The following is a 19,747-nucleotide window of genomic DNA, read 5'->3' on the forward strand; positions in this document are numbered from 1 at the left end:
GCAGCTCCTTTCATGCTCCTTCACTTCCCAGCAGTTGCTCCCTGGACTGGACTAGAGTGGGGAGGAGGATGTCGCCTGCGCAGCCCGCTCCTCTGCCTGTGTGGTGGGGGGAACAACCCTTGCCCGGACTGGTAAGTCTCAGTGGTACCCCGGGGTTTCTTTTCAGGTTCGGTCGATCTTCCGGCGACGTGGTGGTTGGCAACTCCAGTTGCAATCCTGCACGCACTGACCTGAGAGTAGGTTTCACGGAACTTAGTGGGATTTACTTCTGAGTAGACTCGGAGAGGCTTGCGCAGACTGTGTGCCACCACAGCAAGAGTGGCGATGTGGTGAGAAGGTCTGGACCTCACTGGGGAGGGGCGTGTTTTGGCTAAGCTGGAGTTGGCCACCCTTCAGGTCAGAGTGTTTGAGGAAGGGCAGTGATGTCCGGAGGAGATTAAGAGTGGCGGAAGAACTGAGGGTGGACCAGCAAGCTTTTGATCCTGCCAGTGGCCAGGTTATTATAGATGCCTATCCCAGTTCTGTAGAGCGCATTCCTTGCTCTCATATTTGGGAATCTAGACATCTGATGAGGTAAAAGGACTTCAAAAAGAATTGGAAACCAGGAGCAACTCTCTCTCTCTGTGTTTCCCAAATTGTGGGTTGGGACCCACTGGTGGGTCGCAAACTGATTTTTGGTGGGTCATGAAATGCTTTTGAAACATTTAAAGAAAAAAAAACTTTGCAAATAACTTTGCCCAGTTTGCAGTGGAAAATTGCAGCCATGGGCAATCCAGATGGAGAGATTGCTCTTGTGGCTAGAATGCTAACCTATGGTATGAGGTCCATCTTTATACCCCCAAATTAAAATGCCACATTTTCTGATTTTCTCCAGTAGATCAAGGGTGAAATCAATTCTAACCTTTTGTCAAGTCCCACACTGCACATCTTGCTCTCCAGTTCAGCCTTCTGGGTACCCTGATTGTAAAGGTTTGGGGGGACCTTTCTAGGGTCAGTCTGGAGAACACTTACACGCAGATGCTATATGAAAGGTCTCTAGCAGCCTCGGGACCCAGATTATTTATTATTTTTATTAATAAATAAAAATATTTCTTTCCAGATCACTTTCTTGGTCAAGTAAAGCTATGTGGGTCATGATAGACTGTCATTTTAAAAAGTGCGTCCTGGTGCTAAAAAGTTTGGGAAGCACTGTGCTAAAGAATTGTCTGCCTATAGTACAGCTAATTATTGTAGATGTTTTTGGTTTTTGTAAATCTCTCTTGAACTTTTCTTAGAGATGCTGAGAAACTTTGTTGCAAAGCCTCAGTGTTGGGGATAGGTTGCTAATCCTTTCCACCCACCTCCTAAATTCCCAGCTGTGTCCTTGCCTCCCTTCCTGAAACACAAGCTGGCTCACAGAGGTATTCTAAACTGATTCTAGTTCTCTGATCCCAAAAGGAATATTTCTGTTAAACTCAGCACCGTTTTCCTGTCTGGGATCCAAGCCACAGCTGAGGGAAGAAAGGAGCCAGCAGCACCTCTGTAGCCAAGAGTGTCACGTGCACAGGAATAGCTCAGATTTGGGGTTCGCCTAAACGTGGCACACGTACATCCATTGGAGTGGAATATTAAGTAGGGAACTGCTTTGGAGGGGAGGGAAAAGTGAAGTGGGGAGGGAGAGGGCACATCTCTAATGAATTGGACAAGGGCTTAATTTGTATCAATGCTCAGCTCTGTAATCTGCTTCAGGCTGAAAACATGGATCATGGTATGGGGGGAGGTATTAATAGAGAAATGGTCCTGACCACATATGCACAGTTTCTTTCCATTCCTTCGCCTGTCGAGGAACCAGTAACAGCTTCTTGTGTGCTGTCAGTGAAGGAACAGAGCTCCCAAAGTCAATGGGCTTGGCTTCCAGCAACCCTGAGCTTGGACTTGTTTTGAAATAAAACAGCAAGTTGAACTATTTTCCATGGACTCACTAGAACCAGTAGCTCTGATCTGTTCCCATGCATATGACAGTCTTTGTATACCTTCATGTATATGTTGGGAGAGTTTGAAGTTTTCAAGATTGTGTATGTGCCGTATTTTCCTGTATGGAGTGAGTTTTCATTTTGGAAAGAAAAGAGTTGTATGTGTGCAACAGTTTCACATTCATGTGTACACAATAAATAACATTGTGTGGATTGTTCCACTCCCAGTCATAGTTTTCCAATGCACATATACATATTAGTACAGTAAGTGCATGTGTATCTGTTGCATTGAACTATGGCTGTATGGGTTTTACACTCTTTCCTGGGAAATGCTTGCCTAGTAATGCAGCCTTATGAATCGTTTAATGCAGAGAGGTGATATCTGAATCATTTTAACCATCATGTCATTCTTGGGGTGGTTACAAGATGGATTTTAAAAAACTTTTTCAGTGCATGCTTGTGGATAGTGCCCAAGAGTACAGAATTCAAACATGAACTAATTATTATGGATTCATTAAATGGGCATAATCTTGTGACAATGGTATAAAAGAACTGCAACCCACAAATACTCAGAATCTGAGCTGGCTTTGGCTGTTTCAGTGCCCTGGACAAGTCTGAGGCATTCTCTGAATCCTCTGCTCTTGCTCTCCCTCTCCCCCCAATAATTTTTCACTGCCATTTTCTCAAGAGCTTCTCCTTTTCCATTAGAAGTTAAGTGAATTCTCAGAGTCTCAGTGGCATCCCAATGCAGGTTAGTGGTTGGCTATGTGATGCCCCTAAAGGGCCTGCATTGTAGTCAAATGCTTCAGTTCCATTAATTTATGTTGGAAGTGTCAACCTTGAATTCCCAGCACACCTACTGGTCATCACCACTCACCAGTTTTTCATGCTTTGTTATTCCTGTACCAATCAAGAGATACGGCAACAGAAATAGAAGGTGGTTATACCAAAAGAGAATATTTCTTTACCCAGTGTGTAATTAATCTATGAAATTCCTCACTGAAGGATGTGGTGATGACACCTGGCCTAGATGCCTTTAAAAGGGGATTGGACAGCTTTATAGAGGAAACGCCCTTCATAGGTTACAAGTCATGATGAATATGTGCAAACTTCTGGTTCTAGAAGTAGGCTATCTCTGAATGCAAGATGCAAGTGATACAGGATACAGGTATCTTGTATACCGTTGTGCTCCCTAAGACATCTGGTAGGCCACTGTGAGATACAGGAAGCTAGACTAGATGAGCCTGTGATCTGATCAGCAGGGCTCTTTATATGTTCTTATGAGGTTGCCAAATAACTTTAAAAGTAAAAACAGGCCTCTGCAGAAAGAATGGACATCTGTGGTTATGTTATGTGGAGGCAGGTCTTTAAAAAAGGGGGTGATTGCCAACCCTAATTATAGGAGAATCCTGGGGGCTGTCTGTACTTCCTTGCCCCTCACTCAGCTTGATATAGGGCCAACATGAAACATGATGGATACCTCTCCCCTCCCCTCCCCAGCTGGGAAGACTGCCCAGAAGTTTTGGCTCCTAGTTCTACCTCCTGCTCTAATTCTCTAGGCTTCTCCTTCCTCTCCAGAGCTGGGAAGAGGACCCAGAAGTCCTGGCTGCTGACCAAGTTTAAAATAATAGTTGTTGAATTTAGATGTAATGATGGACTTCCACACAAAAAGGTGTGGAATCAGCCTCAAAGCTGCACTCTTTATCTCACCCTGGTGTAAAGCTACAGATTATTGGTTGGATGTGTAAACCTAGGCTTTAATTTGGTGAGATAGATTTTGGGGGGGGGGGGATTATGTATGTTGCCAGCTCCAGCTACTTCTGTGGGGTGGTGGGGGAGATTAGTCATGCTTTCCATCACTTGGGCCATGTGAAGAACTTAATCATTGGGGAGTGGGATGAGAATTGAGCTGCTGGATCTCGGGGAGGGGATATGGGACCCAGTGTGGGTAAATGTGGTGTGTATGTGGGATATTTAGAGATCAGGCAGGTTTGTCAGTTTCACTCATTTAATGTCTGTGGGCTGTGTCTGGCTGTTGATTAGTGGAAGGAACAAAATAAATATCTCTTTTGCCCACCAATGGTTTTATTATTTTTTTTTCTGGTGACAGAGGTGAAATTGCATGCCTAAATCCAAAGATACATCTGGTACCTAGACTGCAACAGTGCCATCATCCTCCATGTCTCCACCCTCACAACCTCCCAATCCTCTGGCACTGTTGTTCTTTCACAGCGTCACCTCTACTGCAACCCATCCAACCCACTCATCTGGCCTGCTGTGTCCCCTTTTCCCACTTTAAAGCTGCAAAGGGGAGAGTTGGGGAAAGAATGTCTCAAGTTATGTAACAGGAGGAAGAGGGGTAGGATTGGTGTCTGGCATGGTTAAATCTGTGCAAAACTCTCTACAGGCTGCCCCTCCTACTTGGATGGGTCCCAAATGCTGAGCTGCCTCAAGGCTGGTGAACATGGATTTGACGTCGCTGCTTCCGCTTGTCCTCACCCCTGACCCCCGAGGTTTCAACCAGGGGGTCACAGAGCCCAGCGAACCTGCCTTGGATCCCTGCAGCCTCCTGTCTGAAAGGCACTACGAGGTGGTGCCCTGTGTGATCTGTGCCCTCTGTTGCGTTTTTGGCATTGTATACTGCTGCTTTGGTGAGTAGAGGAGAGTTTTTGTCTCCCTGGGAGCTTTCTTTTCCCTCCCTTCTGCCTATCCATATCCTGCAGCACACAGCTCCCCCTTCCAAGCCCCCTACTTGATAAGAGAATAGGTATGTTACATTCACAAGTACAGGTGACTTCCCAGAGCAATGGAGAGAGCAGATACAGTGGAGCGCCACTTCCATGGCATTTAGTGATTGGCAACCTCTTTGGCGCTCTTTTAAAAGTTAAACTCTTATACTTTGGTGTTCAACAGTACTTAAGCCATTTCTGCCCAACATTGCATATACGCAACAGGGATCAAATGTGGACACCTGTGGGCTTGAGAGAAATGGGTTAATGCTGGCAACGCTTCAGTCTCAAAAGGCTATGGTATCGCGCTCTGAATGGTGGTTCTGGCACAGCGTCTAGTGTGGCTGAAAAGGCCGATTTGAGAGTGACAATCCCTTCCACACTGGGAGCAAGTGTAGTTTATCCCTGGTCTGTCTCCCTGGCTATGAGCCTTCCTTCTTTGCCTCTTTGCCTCAGTCTGCTGTCAAAGTGTCTCTTCAAACTGGGAAAGGCCATGCTGCATAGCCTGCCTCCAAGCAGAACGCTCAGAGGCCAAGGTTTCCCATCTGTTGAGGTTCATTCCTAAGGCTTTCAGATCCATAATATACTAATTAATATGGTGCTGTCTAAGAGTGCAAAGCGTTTTCACTTGTATTATCTTGATACTGTCCTTACGATGATCTTGTAAAGGGACACCTTCTTTCGTCCTTCTTTTTACAAGATACACTTATTCACTCACAGGTTGCACCTGGGGAGTAGAGGCTGCAGGGAAGTAGCTTGCTTGCCACCTCATGGGTTTATGGCAGATTTATTTATTTCAAAAGCTATACCCTTATCCTCTTAAAAAAATAAGATCCTGAAGGCTGCTTAAAACAATTAAAATGCAATAGAATCCAATGAAAACAATGAAGTTAGTAATAAAATTATAGTGTATAAAGGGACCTAGCTTCCTCAGGTATTCAGTTTAATTAATAATTTTAATCTTGCCGTTACTGAATATGCTCTAGTAGTAACAGAGGAAGCAGTTTGGTATGCTCCCAACAGCTAGCTCACTGAGTGAGTAGGAGTTGAAGCTATTTAAGAATGTATGTATTGAATGACTCATTGCAACCTGAGGCCATGAAGTTGTAGTAGCAGTTGTAATATTCCCCAAGTGAAATTCTAGGCTGTATCACTTCAAGGTATGGAGCTGCACTGATGGACTACTACAGCACTCATTAAATCTTATATTTGCTTCTATCAAGTGTGAATGTTCCTGGAAAACAGGGGTTGTGTCTGAAATTACCTAAAGAAGGGTTTGCATTTTGAATGCAAGCATTCTGGATTTATGACTTACAAACCAATGAGTGGCCTACCTATCAGCTGACTGTTGAACCCTTAGAGGTGGTATCAACATGAGAGTCCAATGTACCATTGGGACAGAAGGGGGATGTTATGACAGTGCCATGGAGACTTGCTGCCAGCCCTGTTTTATGGTATAAGCGCTGGAGTCCTTGTTATGATAAACAGCAATCCTGTTTAAAACCATCATTGTCCCCCTGTACGCTGCCAGTTCTCTGAAGTTCCTCAAAGTCGCTCTGTGCTCATTATTAAATTCCACTTGTTTGTGTAAACAAACAGAGGGGAAGAAAAAGCAGGTGGAAGGAGTATGGACTCCTTTTAGTGAATGTGCTCCTACTTCTGAGTAGTTTCTTAAAAGTGAGCATTGAGAGCATTCATTCCCTGAAAAATCCCTAAAGGGGTGCGTAAACTTATTTGCCATAATGTGAAACCCCCTATAAAAAGTCACGTGTGATTACATTCTTTCCTCCAAATGCACAACAACCCTTTAATTATACTAAATAGCCAGGCATTGGTCTCTCTAACAAGAGCACTGTGTCCACACTTGAGCCATTTAAAATAACAAAATCAAGGTACAAGCTTTTCCAACAACGATAACGGAGAGACTGCATCATAAAATGCACGGGGCCTTTGTTTGAAATGAATACAAAACTAGGACCCGCTGTCTCTCAGAGCCTGAAAGAGTGTTGAGCTTAATCATACTGGATTGCTTCAATCAGTCCTCAATTGCCCTGGCTTACTGTGTCCTTCCCCTGACAAAATACCCCTCCATCACATTTCCTCTGCTAAAATTTCTCTTCCTTCTGCCTCCAGGTTACCGCTGTTTCAAAGCCATCATGTTTCTCTCCGGTCTTCTCTTTGGCTCAGCGGTGATCTTCCTGCTTTGCTACAAGGAACGCATCCTGGACACTCAACTGAGCCTGGAGGTCAGCGCGGGCATTGCCCTGGGCATTGGAGTGCTGTGTGGCTTAGTCACGATGCTGGTACACTCAGTTGGGTTGTTCCTGACTGGACTTTTGCTTGGCTTGCTTGTGGCCACAGCTGGCCTGGTGGCTACTGAGCCCCTGTACACATTGCCTAGTGCATGGGTACCTGCAGGATCTCTGTTGGGTACAGCCCTCTTGGGTGCTGTTTTGGCTTTGCGCTGGCAGAAAGCCCTCACGGTGGTCTCCACAGCAGTGTTTGGGGGTGCAGTGCTGACTCTCTGCTTGGACTATGCTGTAGAGAACCTGGCTTTGGGCCACCATGTGTATGATCGCCTCCGCCTGGGCCCTTCATCTTTGCTCTGCTGGTGCGGCTGGGCCGTGCTGGCTACCTGGCCTGTCCTTGCCTTAATGGGAGTGGTGCTGCAGTGGAAGGTGACGGCAGAAGGCTTCTCCCACACAGATGGTGAGTAGAACACTTTGGGTAGTCATGAGGGAGAGGCGGGGGAGGCAGTAAGTCAAGCTGTGCAGTTCAATCAGTTCTTTACTGTAGTAGTCTTTGCTGTAGTAGCCTCTCTTCTCCCACCCCCTTCTCTCTGCTTATTTTTTTTCTTTTAAATACATCACTCATTAGTGGAAAATCATGGGTCAGGAGGGGTCATAGAATAATGGAGATTCTGTCATGGGATGGGAGGCATGTGCCGTCAAAGACATAGTAAGAAAAGGTATTGGACTACAGGCCTTCTAGTCCAGCATTCTGGAGTCACTAAAATGCCTATGGGAGAAGAAGGGTATGAAGACAACAGCCCTCTCCATGTTTGTCCCTAGCATCTGGTATTCAGAAGTATACTGCCTCTGAATGTGGAAGCTCTAGCTATCATGGCTAATAGCCATTGAAAGCTCCTCCAAGAACTGCATCGTCAGGGCAGAATTATGCACTGGAAAGATTCCAAACCATATGATCACAGTTCTGCATTCACACTGCCTGAGATGTAATGTTGCACATAGAATTCAGCACCCTGAGAACCTTGGCTTTCTTTAACCCATTTTTGCTTGGCCCACAGGTGTACACATTTGGTCCCTTTTGTGTATATGCAATGTTGGGCAGAAATGGCTTAAATAAACATAGAAGCAAGTTCCGTTCATCAAGGCTCTAAAGACAGACTTGAAAACAGTAGTTGTTCAAATCTCAACATTTGGATATGCTTGGTGGGGCGGGGGGGGGGAGAGACTACAGAGGCTGCAGGTTCAGTGCATAGGATTGTTCCTTGCTGTGATTAGCAGAATCAAAACAAATTATGCAAAATTAACCAATGTATGCACATCGGTTTTGTATACTATAGGCACTAAGTATTAGAAACAACCCTGTGGGTAAGGAGTAAACCAAGAGTCTGTTGACTGCAATATACTGTATGAATCCATGCTCATTTGCTTAATAACTGTACTTTATTCTGGTTGCATCCCTTCACCCCATGAACATTGGCTTCTTTTGTATGGGTCCCTAGTAGTAGAGGGGATGGGACTCAAAACAGTGATGGATGATGGAGTATTAATGGGCATAGGGGACAATGGAAGTATGCAGCTCTGCTGATCACATCTCTTGCCTTCTTCCTTCCCAGAAGCCTCATGTGAATCTTTTCTGATTTCTCATTCTTAAGTAAATAACCCCCATTAACTCTTTTCCCCCTAGTCACCCCCCCCCCCGTCACCATGAGAGAAATTTGATACATAGAAAAAAAGCTGAGATTCTCAGTGTGCTGACGGATAAAATGTATGTGTGTGACATAACCATTATGCAGAACGCTGTTAACTTCTCAGTCCATCAAGCTGGATTTGGGGGATCAACAAAAGGGTTTGGAAAAAGGAGTAACCAAATGCGGGCCCAGTATTGATATGAGGCCTCCTCAGGCAACTGCCAGGGCTTCAATAAACTTGAAGTGTTTACCACATTGGTGCCTGCCTCTAGGAACTCCCTCCAGCTGCAACTTGTCCAGTAGTTACCATTTTGTTTTCTCCCCACAATGCCTCAGAAGTAGTGTCATTCTGAGGCACTATGCAGAGAAAATGGGGGCTTCCTTGTTTTTGTACTCTTTCTCATTATTTTCCCCACCCAAACTGATAGTGTCTGGAATGTTGTATGGGAAAAATGATGGATGCTGAGAGGATTCTGCTCCATTTTTTGGAAAAAAAAGAAAAGAAAGAAAGATCAGTACAAAGTACTTATCAACAGGATGCAGGTGTCGGGTTGTCTGCTCCCTGAGGCATCTGATGGGCCACTGTGCAATACAGGAAGCTGGACTTGATGGCCCTTTAGCCTGATCCAGCAGGGCTCTGTTTATGTTCCCCCGTGAGCCTAGGGTGGTCCAATCACATGGGAGAAGACTCACTAGAGGGCATTTTGCCAACGGCCCCTCAAACCAAGCGCTGTTCTCAGCCAAGTGACTTGGTTGCAGCTCAAGCAGTCTCTCTACCCTTTCCTCTAAGTAATAATAAATAATAATAAAACTTTATTTTTATCCCGCCCTTCTCCCTAACGGGACCCAGGGCGGCTAAGTATTACTCAGTGGTCAAGGATAAAAGCCCACTCTGCCCAACTTCGAGTCTTAGTATCTACCACAGCTGAGGTGTGTTTGCAGGCATTAGGGGAAAGTTTTCTTTTTCAAATTTCCCTGGGCTGGGCTGCATCCTTGCAGGGTTTTGGGGTAGGTGTTGTCTAATCTTACACAGCTGTTCTCTTGCACAGTGGTTCTTAATCGGCAACAAAAGCAGCTGCAGCTCTTGCGGATTCGGCAGCGTGAAGCCAAGAAGAGGCAGAGCCAGGCTCCGCAGCAGGGCTCCTACCGGCATAAGCCCAGTGCTGTCAAGCGCTGTGCGGGCGATGTCCTGGCTCCAGTGAGTAGCTGAGAGGCAAATTGTTTCTGTTTAGAATGTTCATTATTCTAACCTTCATCCCACTTGCTACAATGCCAGCTCTTCTCCCCCCCCCCACCCCGTGCAGTATTTCTCTGCAACAATCTCTTCCATAATACTTTCCCCAGTTATCTTCCCTAGCCCCAAAAGACAACCAAGGAGAAACTGGGCTATGTGATGGAAGGTGAGCTGGAAAGAGCTTCATAGCATCTACAACGTTGTAGTGTCCCTCTATGGTTGACTTTATATGGTAGCCTTCTTGCTTGTGTCATCTTGGATCTGGTTGCACCCTCAAAAACATCTCTGTACAAGGATTGGATCCAGATGGATTAAATGCACTTGCTATGAAGCCCTGTTTCCCTACTAAGCAATGACTTTGGAAACCGTTTTGATGTAATAGAGTCCTACTGTTAAAAGAGGGGGAAGGCCACCTAGTCTGATCCCTGCTAAAAAACATCAGGATCATCTTCCTTCTCCCCAGCATCAGATCAATCCGCATAACCTTTTTTTTTTATTGTTCACTGGAGAGCAGATTCACCACAAGATAAGCTTCCCAGGGCTTCATGTCTTGAAAGAGAGATGCTGGATTCTCAGGCTTTCTGGAAACACCACCCTTTGATCAGGAAGACCTTCTTCCTAATCTCTGATCTACAGGGCTTTTGTGGTCACTCAGCGATAGAGAAAATGTACTCTGCACCTACTGAATGGTGCTTTCATCCATTCCTATTTATGCCCCAAACTTTACATTGTGAAAATGGATGCTGGGCTGAGCCTTGACAATTTCTTAATGCAAGGAAGCTAGCACTGATGCTTGCAGCAAAGGGTGCAGCAAAGGAAATTAGTGTCACAAGCCAATCAGAGCTGAACAGAGATTCCTGCTATATTTAAATATGTCTGGACCCTGAGATTTGACTTGCAATATACAGTGGGCCCTTGGTTTCCACAGGGGATTGGTTCCAGGACCCCTTGCAGATACCAAAATTCACGGATACTGGAGTCCTGGATAAATGGGACAAGGTTGTGGCATTGCATTACCTTATTTTTGAGGTTGCACTGGGCCCACGGCCACTCAGTTGGTTCCCCAGCACCTTGGAATGCCTCCAAAAAGTGACTGGAAGCGACTTCCAGTTCACATCCATGACTTCTATTCATGTCCTGAAGGTGTTCATGAATGCAAACCAGAACACTTCCAGTTGCTTCCTGGAAGCATTCTGAGGGCATGGGGAGGCACCTGTGTGGTTCAAATCCGTGGATGCCGAGCCCGCTAATAAGGAAGGCCCACTGTACAGGTGTCCCCCCATATCTGCTGGGGTTACATTCTGGGGGCCCCCATGGATACGGAAACCACAGATACAGGAGAACCCCGTATAAATTACAATACTTTGTGCTCCCTCACCCATTACCTCCATTTTTCTTTATTAGGAAACACACATTTTCTTTCTTAATAGAGGAGTACTTCCTTGCGTAACCCATTCTTGCCCAGCCCACAGGTATACTTATTTGGTCCCTGTTGCATATATGCAACGTTGGGCAAAAATGGTTTAACTGAGGAATATGACATGCAGGCAAGCAGTCTGCATGCTAAAGGGCCAATCCAGAACATTAACAGGAAGCAGGACATTCTGTTAATGTTCCTCAGGATGGCCTCTTCCTTATTGAATCTTACACCAAGGCTTTCCTTGAGAGAAACATGGGGGGAGAAGAAGAGAATCAAGGGGAGCTCAGTCATCATAGGCACCAAGGGGCAGGGCCTCTGAGAGGAATTTTATCAAGGGGTACAAAGTTTCCTTTGGGCCCCTTTGCAAAGGGGGTGTGTGAAACAGAGCAGGGGAGGGTGGTGCTCAGACTAGGGGCAGAGAGAGGCAAAGCAGGGTGAGGGGAAGGTAGAGACAGCTGGAAAAGTCTTTGGAGCCCAGGTCTACCCACCACCATGGCATCTGTGGTGTCCCCAGCATCCCATATGGGCAACAAATCTGAGTAGATAGGAAAATTTCAGATCCCAGGAAATTTCTGCCCCCCCCCTTTTGACCCTGGTCCCAGGTACAAATTACCCCCTTTACCCCCTTCTCCTAGGCCCTACCAAGGGGCTTTTAAATTCTGCTAAATTTGAATTTATTGTGGAGTGAGTGAGTGTGTGTGTGTGTGTGTGAGAGAGAGAGAGAGGGGGGGGCTGGCTGTGTGGCGTGCGTGTGTGTGTGAGGGGGGGCAGGCTGGCGTGTGTGCATGTACTTGAACATGGAATGAGACTTTCAATCCTGGTTCTCACCCTTTCTGGTTATTTTGTGATTGGGAACAGAAATAACATGACTTGCACATGCCAGAATAACTGCCCACATTATTCAGGCAATTTCTCATTGCTGCCTGTGGTCTGCCCTGTTCTCTGTCTGGTGTCCCCTTTTGGCCACTGCCTTTCAGGGAGCAGCTCCTGCTGAGCCTAAAGCAAGTGACCAGAGCTGACCTGCTGGAGCTTGCTCAATCCTTTATGGTGGCAAGGCCTCCCTTGCTGGCAGATTGCCATTGCATCTGTTGCTGAGGCCAGTGTTCATACATAAAAGCTAAATGTTTGGAATCAAGGTGGTTCCTTCAGAAATGCGTACCAGCTATGTTTGGCTGGCAGGCACAGTAGCCTTGCATGTGTCCACTGAGTGTTTGGAGACACTCTGCACTTTAAATATAAAGGTGGCAAAAGTCAAATGATGTATAAATATGCACAGATTCTTGCTCTGTGTAGCAGCTTACTTGAAGGAAATATCTGTTTTTACCTTCCTGTTCATGTGTTGACATACTTTCTTTTCCCCCCTCTGTACCCTGAAGAGTTATATTCAGAGCCTTCGTGATCGCCAGCAGCTGGGAACTGGTACATCGCTGAGCAGCCTGAGCGCCACTGCTCACACTACTGTGGATCTTGATTATGACTGTGGTTCCACTGTTCCCCTCACCACTCCTCCTGGCTGCCTCTGAAAGGGATTATTTCTACTTCCATTTGTGCCTTACCTAGGGAGGTAGGCAAGAACAACCTCTGCTCGACTCCACTCTGAGCTCTGAATATTTTTTGTTCCTTGCAGCCACCTGTATGCAATCATCAGCTCAGCATAGGTGGCTCAATTTCCCTGCCTCTTTGAAAGGGACATGGCTCAAGGCCACACATGACTGGATCAAAGTAGGAGAGACTGGATTTAAACACATACACACACATTAACTTATTGCCAATGAAATCAAGTAAATGAAGAAAACCACCTTTCTCTGCAGGGTATCTACAGCTGCCTTCCAAACAATGCTGGTATGAACTCACTACTTTTGGGTGGCTGTTCTTAACTTTGAAGTTAGCTCAGTACCTGGGTTAAATTAAGCCATAGTATTTCCCCCTTTTTAAATGAAGGGATTATTTGCCCTAGTGGGCAGTAGAGCTAGAACTTGGGGTTAGATCAGGGGTCAGCAACCATCTTCTGCCTAGGGGCCAGACATCAGGTCCCTCAATAGTAAGAACACATGTGCATTGGTATGCATGTGTGAACCTTCTGATTAGGCAGAGCTAAGAAAAAAATGGGCAGTGTGGAAAGATGCATGTCCAGACAGAGAATGATACTCAAAGGAAGCTTCCGTCCCCTTACACCATAAGGGCCCAATCCTATCCAACTTTCCAGCACCAGTGCAGCTGCAGTGTAGCCCTAAGGTAAGGGAACAAATGTTCCTGCACCTTGAGGAGGCCTCTGTGACTGCCTCTCCACCACAGAATGCAGTGCATGCCCCATTGGCACAGCTGCACTGGCACTGGAAAATTGGATAGGATTGGGCCCCTAGTCTTCCAGAGATAGAATTGCAAACTTGAATTCTTTTTCAGGACCATCGCAGTCCACATGAATATATCTTTTTTCGGTGGGCTGGATGATTTCAGGTGGCAGGCCAGATCTGGCCCACAGGCCATAGGGTGCTGATCCCCTGACTTAGCTTATGCCTTTGTCATGTATAAGTCAGCTAGGAGGTAACTTGAAACTATTCTTTGTGCTATAAAGTGATGAGGTAAATTGCTATGATTTGTAGTGCCTTTACAATATTTTGCATTTTTGATGCCATGAAAGACAGACCTTTGTGGAAATATTTGCAATTTAATTCCCCTTTGCCCTGGGGCAATTCAGTTTGCCTATATAGGGATGGAAATCTGTTGTTTTTCTTCAGTCAAGTTCAGCTCCAATGTGCACACTCTTAAATGTAATTCAAAGTGCCTTTTCTAAGTCCATACATAACCGTATCTGCACTGAAGTGTTTTTCAGCTTAACTTGACAATGGTTAAGAATGGTTGACAATGGTTGATGATCTTTTAAGAATATGTAGATGATGATTTAAACTGATCTGGTTTCCCTCTCCCCCCCCCCCCCCCAACTTGCACTCCTAATAAGCTAACTATCCAAATCCTGAGCTATTAATCTGAATTCAGTGTGTACATACTGGGTTGGAATCTTGTTCAAGAAACTTCTTTTTGTTATCGTAAGTAGACTGTTTCCTGTGAATGTTTTTTTGTTTATAACTCTTGTTTATAATACTTAACATAGATGCATTTGTGCTGTGCAATCTCTCTCCATCATCTTGATTGTGCTACAGAAGTTTTCAGGGGGCTTACCTTTGGGGTGATCTTGGAAAGGCATTCTGTCTTTCCTGTTCCATGCGGCAATCAGCCAAGTATACGCTCTAGCTCTGATCAGGGCAGAATGGTTCTCTTTTCTTGAGAATGTGAAGTTTTTTAGATGTCTTTGGAAAGGTGTGCTTGGGCTAGAAACTGACATCATTGTATGATGAGATGTGATTGATGCATCATTGCCTGTAGTTGTAATGTCACATGGCCATCAAACACCCAAAGCTTCTGCAAGCTTCCCCTTGTTCTCCTATGAACTCTTAACCCATTTTGACCTGACTCACAGGTGTACACATTTGGTCTTGTTGTGTATATGCAAGTGTGGGCAGAAATGGCTTAACACCAGCTGGTGTAAGGTCTGAAACTACTCAACTCTGCTAGCCTAGCCTTTATGCTCTAGTTTAGGAAACACAGCACTGCCTGCTTTAGCAGCTATGCCACTTCTGACCAATACTCTACAGCAGTGGTTCCTAAAGGGTGAGGCTTGGCTCACTGGGGAGCCATGGAAATCATCTAGGGGAACCACAGACTCCTCATCAAAAACTCACCACCCTAGGATTGTAGCCCTAATGGGGAGCTGTGGCCAATGGCCCAGTAGGGTCAAGGGAACTGCCAGTCAAAGTTTGGGAACCACTGCTCTATCCCTTCACTAGCAGCACTTCTAATCCAGTGAATTGAAAGAAGAGTTCTCTGCATCTTGTTGCATGTATTGCCTGCTCTTCACAAACATGAAAAGAACATCATTTTCTGCCAGTGTTTAATTTTATATCTCCATAAGCCTCATAGTGCTGGTGTTTCTCTCCCCCTATTACTCCATGAATAATTTGTATAAAACTAGCTTCCCTTTCTACTAGGATAGATGCAAAGACAGTGTTGCCTTCATTTTGTCATTCTAAATACCTAACACAGTATTTCTCAGGCAAAGAATGACTTGGATAAGTAGAAAGACAACTTAAGCTATCCACGTGAAGTTGGTTTTACAGTTAATTGCAGATGAATAAATTCCTTGGTGTTTGGTGGGAGTGGGGGACAGGGACTCTTTAAGATGTCATATGCTCATTTATTTTGAATCAAGATTTTTGGAGGAAAAACTGATCAGCAGATAGACTAGGGAAGAGGTTCTCAAACTTTGAGGGAGCTTTACTCCCTCAGTAAGTTCTTGTGGGAGAGGGGCTAGGGCAGCAACGCATGTTGCTAATGGGGGCAAGGGGCGATGCTTTGCACTCACATTATGTAGGCAAGGCTTCAGGAGGTGTGGGGAGCCCTGCACAACACTCCCCAAGGCTTGGAATGTTCGCTAAAAGTGGGCACAAAGCACCTCTTGCAAAACGGAAGTGCTTTGCGCCTGCTTTTAGCAAATGTTCCAGGCCTGGGGGAGCACTGCACAGGGCCCTCTGCACCTCCTGCAGCCCTGCCTTCTTGAAGTAAGTGCAAAACACCCCCCTCACCCCCCCTTAGTGATGCGAGCCTGGGGATCGCATTGCTGCCTTCCTCCCCTTCTCCCGCCCCTTAAAGGGACAGGGTAAGTGTTATAGAAACTGGTGGGTCTCGACCCACCAGTTTGAGAACCACTGGACTAGGGAGATAAAGGACTTGGCCACTAAGGTAAACTAGGCCCCTCTTGTTGTTACGTCAGTTCTCTGTCTTCAACTTTAATTAGAGCTGGAGTCTTGCTCCCTTTTATATGTGACTGATTCTCTGAAGCTGCCATGGAAATTGTGAAAGACATTGTGGTGTCCTGTGTGCAAAAGCTAAAAAGCAGATACTACCCCCCCCAGCTACCAGCCTGAGACTGGGTTAGAAATCATCTCAGTTGCCATTTCCAGTTAGAACACTATGGCCCAAATCCTAACCAACTTTCCTGCACTGACACAGCTGCCTCCTCAAGGTAAGGGAATGTTTGTTCCCTTACCTCAGTGCTGGAAAGTTGGTTAGGATTGTGCAGTCAACCGTCAGTTATTTCCACTTGCAAAAATGTCTGACTTAAACAAATTGAAACCAGGGCTACTGCTTTCCCATCATATCTGATTGTTTAAAATGGATCCCTCCCCAGCTTATAGCTTTCCTTGTGAAAGGCTGCAGTACAGTTGTGGGCTGTAAAGGGCTTCAGCTGCTAGACTGAAATGGACTGTTAATACAAGAACAGGTGGACCTTCTCAGGTATTCTCCTTGAAGAAGCAGGCAAGGTTCTGTGCAATGTTCCTACCACCAGATTTGAAAGTGACGCACTAATCAGGAATTCCACTCAGATGCTGTATGAACTGTATTAATAGTTCTGTACTGTACTAGTAGAGGTGGAAGCTGCTCAAAAGTGACATTAGAGTAAAAACAAAACCTGCTTCCCTTCCATACAGCAAGCATTGCCTTTATTTCTGTCTTTTCCTGAGAGTTACCAGTTGCCTCTGGTGACCAGAACTTGTTAATTCCACACTGGCCAAAAGATTTAGGTAGGCAGCTATATACTTAGCATTAAAGTTCTATAAATGTGCCTCAAGATAAAATGCTGTGTCAAGAAAAGCTTGGATTGGTGACTTGTATTAATGCAAATTTGTATATTTGTCCTTTTTAGCAAGCACAAGGAGATTATGCAAAATAAGGAAAGCACAAGGCAAAGTCACTGAAGATCTTCTCAACAATCTCCAGCTATCCTGGTTTCTAATGTTTTACTAGACATTATCCAAACACTGTCAAGTCTACCCTTGACATTTTAAGGTTTGGAAGCTTATTTAAAAATCAAACAAAACAAAAACCTGAAAGCAGAGTCCACAAGAGAGATGTACAAGATCAAACCCTTTTTATTGTGGACTGAGTAAATCTGGCAATAAATGCCATCAACCACCTTCAGTCACAGGAGTAGAGTCTTCCCGCATATTGACAGATGCACAGGATCACATGATTAATAGGCTTGAATACAATCAGTAATAACTCTCTGGTTTTGTATTAGCAATCACAAATGCATGTGTTTGTAGTGGTATGAAGGTCTGGCCCTTTCCAGCACTTTCAATTTGACATTTCAGTTTTCATTTTTTTTAATGGCTAAGCCAGCCGTTTTCAAACTCTCAGGGAGAGTTTGAACCACAGTAAGTTCTTGCGGGGGCGGGTGGGGAGGCAGCCACGCAATCTCCAGGATCGCGTTGCTCAGGGGCTGCAGGGACTGGGATGCACTCACCAGTCCCTGCAGCAGCCTTCCTGGGGTATAGGGAGCCCTGCACGAGGGTTTGCAAGGCTCCCCAGGCCTTGAAAAGTGAAAGTGCAACTATCACGCTCCACTTCTGAGTGGAGCATGAGCACGATCGCTGCGCTTTCACTTTTCAAGACCTGGGGAGCCCTGCAAACCCTCGCACAGGGCTCCCTGCACCCCAGGAAGGCTGCTGCAGGGACTGGTGAGTATATCCCTGTCCCTGCAGCCCCCTGAGCGATGCGATCCTGGGGAGTGCGTTGCTGCCTTCCCCCTGCCCCTTAAAGGGGAAGTGGCCAGAGCTCACAGGATAGGGCGCTGTGACGCCCCAGTTTGAAAAGCCCTAGGCTAAGCCCTTTCGATGGATATACCAGGAAAAGCAAGCAGTCCGTATTGTGTACAAAAACCTTCAAGCTTGTTTAACTGGACACAGCAGTGCGACAAGCATGCCCACCATGGGCAATGAGGCTTCTTATCACACCTACTTTGTCTTTCAAAAACAATTACCTGTCTCCAGCCATTGACTTTTCTGTCTCATCATATTAAGGCAGGCCCCCTGCTCTTCTCCAAAGACTCATATCCTGAAACTGGGCTAGCCCGTCTACTGCTCATGTTAATACCATGGTAAATGGGATGCTTATGGACTCCAGTATTAAAAAGTAAACATGTCTGTGGGTGGGAGTAAAGTCCAGCAGGGAGAGAGAAGGGTCACAAGGTGTTAATTATTCTTTTCCCCCATCCCAAACATGGTCTTTTCCAGAGGAGTTGTTGCTCCTGTATAGCACCTGCAGGTGTCACTGTTGGGTCTGTAAAATAAAACATCACTTCCAGCTCCAACCAGTAACTGAAGCTTGTGTGAGACCTGGGATATATGCCAGGGCATCTGTGCCAGGTGTTAGCAGTGCATCCAGCGCTCAGTTGTGCTCAGCGGGTAGCCCCTCTCTACTCGCAACTGATCATTGAGACGCCAGTAGCGGTCCCCCTTGAAAAAGTAGACCTTGCCATTTTCCCAGGTGAACGCAGCATCCAGGTGAGTCGGGGCACCTGTGAAAAGGTTGGTAATCTTCCTAGGAAGGGTGATGAAATGGCTCAAGCCCAGTTCATCCCATTGCCAATAACCAGTGTCCTAAGGAAAGAGACAGATGAGGAATGAATGCATCTCCCAGGAAACCTCCAGCCACTGCCCCACTTCCACAGTCTATTATCTCTGGTGTTCTCCATAGAGATAAAGAGACTAATGTCCTGTTTAGTATTAAACTGAAAGTTTGTCACCATTTTTTTTTTTTTTTTTTTACAGAGGAGGCCTGCATCTTTGTGGTGAAAACTAAGTGGCTGGCATTGGCAATTGGTTAAGCATACAACCAAATGTGCCAATAAGGACTGCAGTGGGTGTTCTCATCTCTAGCATAAAGACTGCTCCCACTCCCAGAAAGAAAAAATAAGCCATATATTAATTTGTTTCAATGTAAGTATATGTAAAACTGCACTGAAACAATATATTGAACTACAACAATGCTGACTGGAAGGCAAATTAAAAAAACTATTGGCCATTATAACCTTCCATTATTCTGAGGGCCAGAAGGTGGCAGTCGCTTCCCTCTTACCACCACTAGCACTATGAGGGGAATGGAATTATTATTATTATTATTATTAACTTAATTTTTACCCCGCCTTTCTCCCCAAAGAGACTCAAGGCAGCTTACAAACAAGGTTAAAACAAATTGTGGTAACGCCCCTTCCATCAAGGAAGAGTTGACCAGCCAGTCCACCCCAAGCAGGACCATAGAATGCAGTCCCCCGCCTCTGTGAAGGTAAGAAGCTGCAACAAGCCTAAACCTTGCCAGGAAGTGAACTGTCCATGACAACGGAATGAGCTTCTCCTCTACATCCAGATCACTACCCCCATGCCCAGCTGTAAACACCAGGTCCAGCACGTGTCCTGCAGTATGTGTTGGGGCCAAGATCTTCTGGGACAGGCCCATGGTTGTCATGGCAGCCATGAAATCCTGAGCTGCACCTGCTGCAGGGGCCTCGGCATGAACATTGAAGTCCCCCAGCACTAATAGGCGGGGGACTCCAATACTACCCCCGAGATCACCCCGGTC

General features: G+C 45.7%; 2 protein-coding genes across 4 annotated transcripts in view; one reads left to right on the forward strand and one right to left on the reverse strand.

Annotated features, from left to right (window-relative positions):
- Window positions 1–19,548, forward strand: LOC136640037 (transmembrane protein 198-like). 3 transcript variants are annotated; one of them, XR_010793751.1, is made up of 6 exons: window positions 1–131; window positions 4,360–4,603; window positions 6,815–7,390; window positions 9,668–9,816; window positions 12,649–13,114; window positions 18,940–19,548. XR_010793751.1 is itself a non-coding variant. In XM_066614843.1 (5 exons), the coding sequence occupies exons 2-5, from the start codon at window positions 4,417–4,419 to the stop codon at window positions 12,793–12,795; spliced, it is 1,059 nt and encodes a 352-aa protein (XP_066470940.1). In that variant the 5' UTR covers window positions 1–131; window positions 4,360–4,416; the 3' UTR covers window positions 12,796–15,679. The 3 variants fall into 3 exon arrangements, 1 of the variants encoding a protein (XP_066470940.1); XR_010793752.1 differs by lacking the exon at window positions 18,940–19,548 and adding an exon at window positions 17,034–17,553; XM_066614843.1 differs by lacking the exon at window positions 18,940–19,548 and having other exon boundaries at window positions 12,649–15,679.
- MMP19 (matrix metallopeptidase 19) overlaps window positions 17,899–19,747 on the reverse strand; it is a 17,349-nt gene continuing 15,500 nt past the window's right edge. Inside the window, exon 9 of the mRNA XM_066614844.1 lies at window positions 17,899–18,768. Coding sequence (XP_066470941.1) covers window positions 18,538–18,768 — 231 coding nt within the window. The 3' untranslated portion in view covers window positions 17,899–18,537. The remainder of the gene's footprint in view (window positions 18,769–19,747) is intronic.

This window comes from Tiliqua scincoides, chromosome 2, assembly GCF_035046505.1.
Source record: "Tiliqua scincoides isolate rTilSci1 chromosome 2, rTilSci1.hap2, whole genome shotgun sequence".
Taxonomy (NCBI): Eukaryota; Metazoa; Chordata; class Lepidosauria; order Squamata; family Scincidae; genus Tiliqua; species Tiliqua scincoides.

Coding starts and splice junctions, on each gene's coding strand:
- LOC136640037 (XM_066614843.1), top strand. CDS start 4,417: ATGGATTTGACGTCGCTGCTTCCGCTTGTCCTCACCCCTGACCCCCGA. Junction 7,391..9,667: donor AGGCTTCTCCCACACAGATG/GTGAGTAGAACA, acceptor TCTCTTGCACAG/TGGTTCTTAATCGGCAACAA. Junction 9,817..12,648: donor CGGGCGATGTCCTGGCTCCA/GTGAGTAGCTGA, acceptor TGTACCCTGAAG/AGTTATATTCAGAGCCTTCG.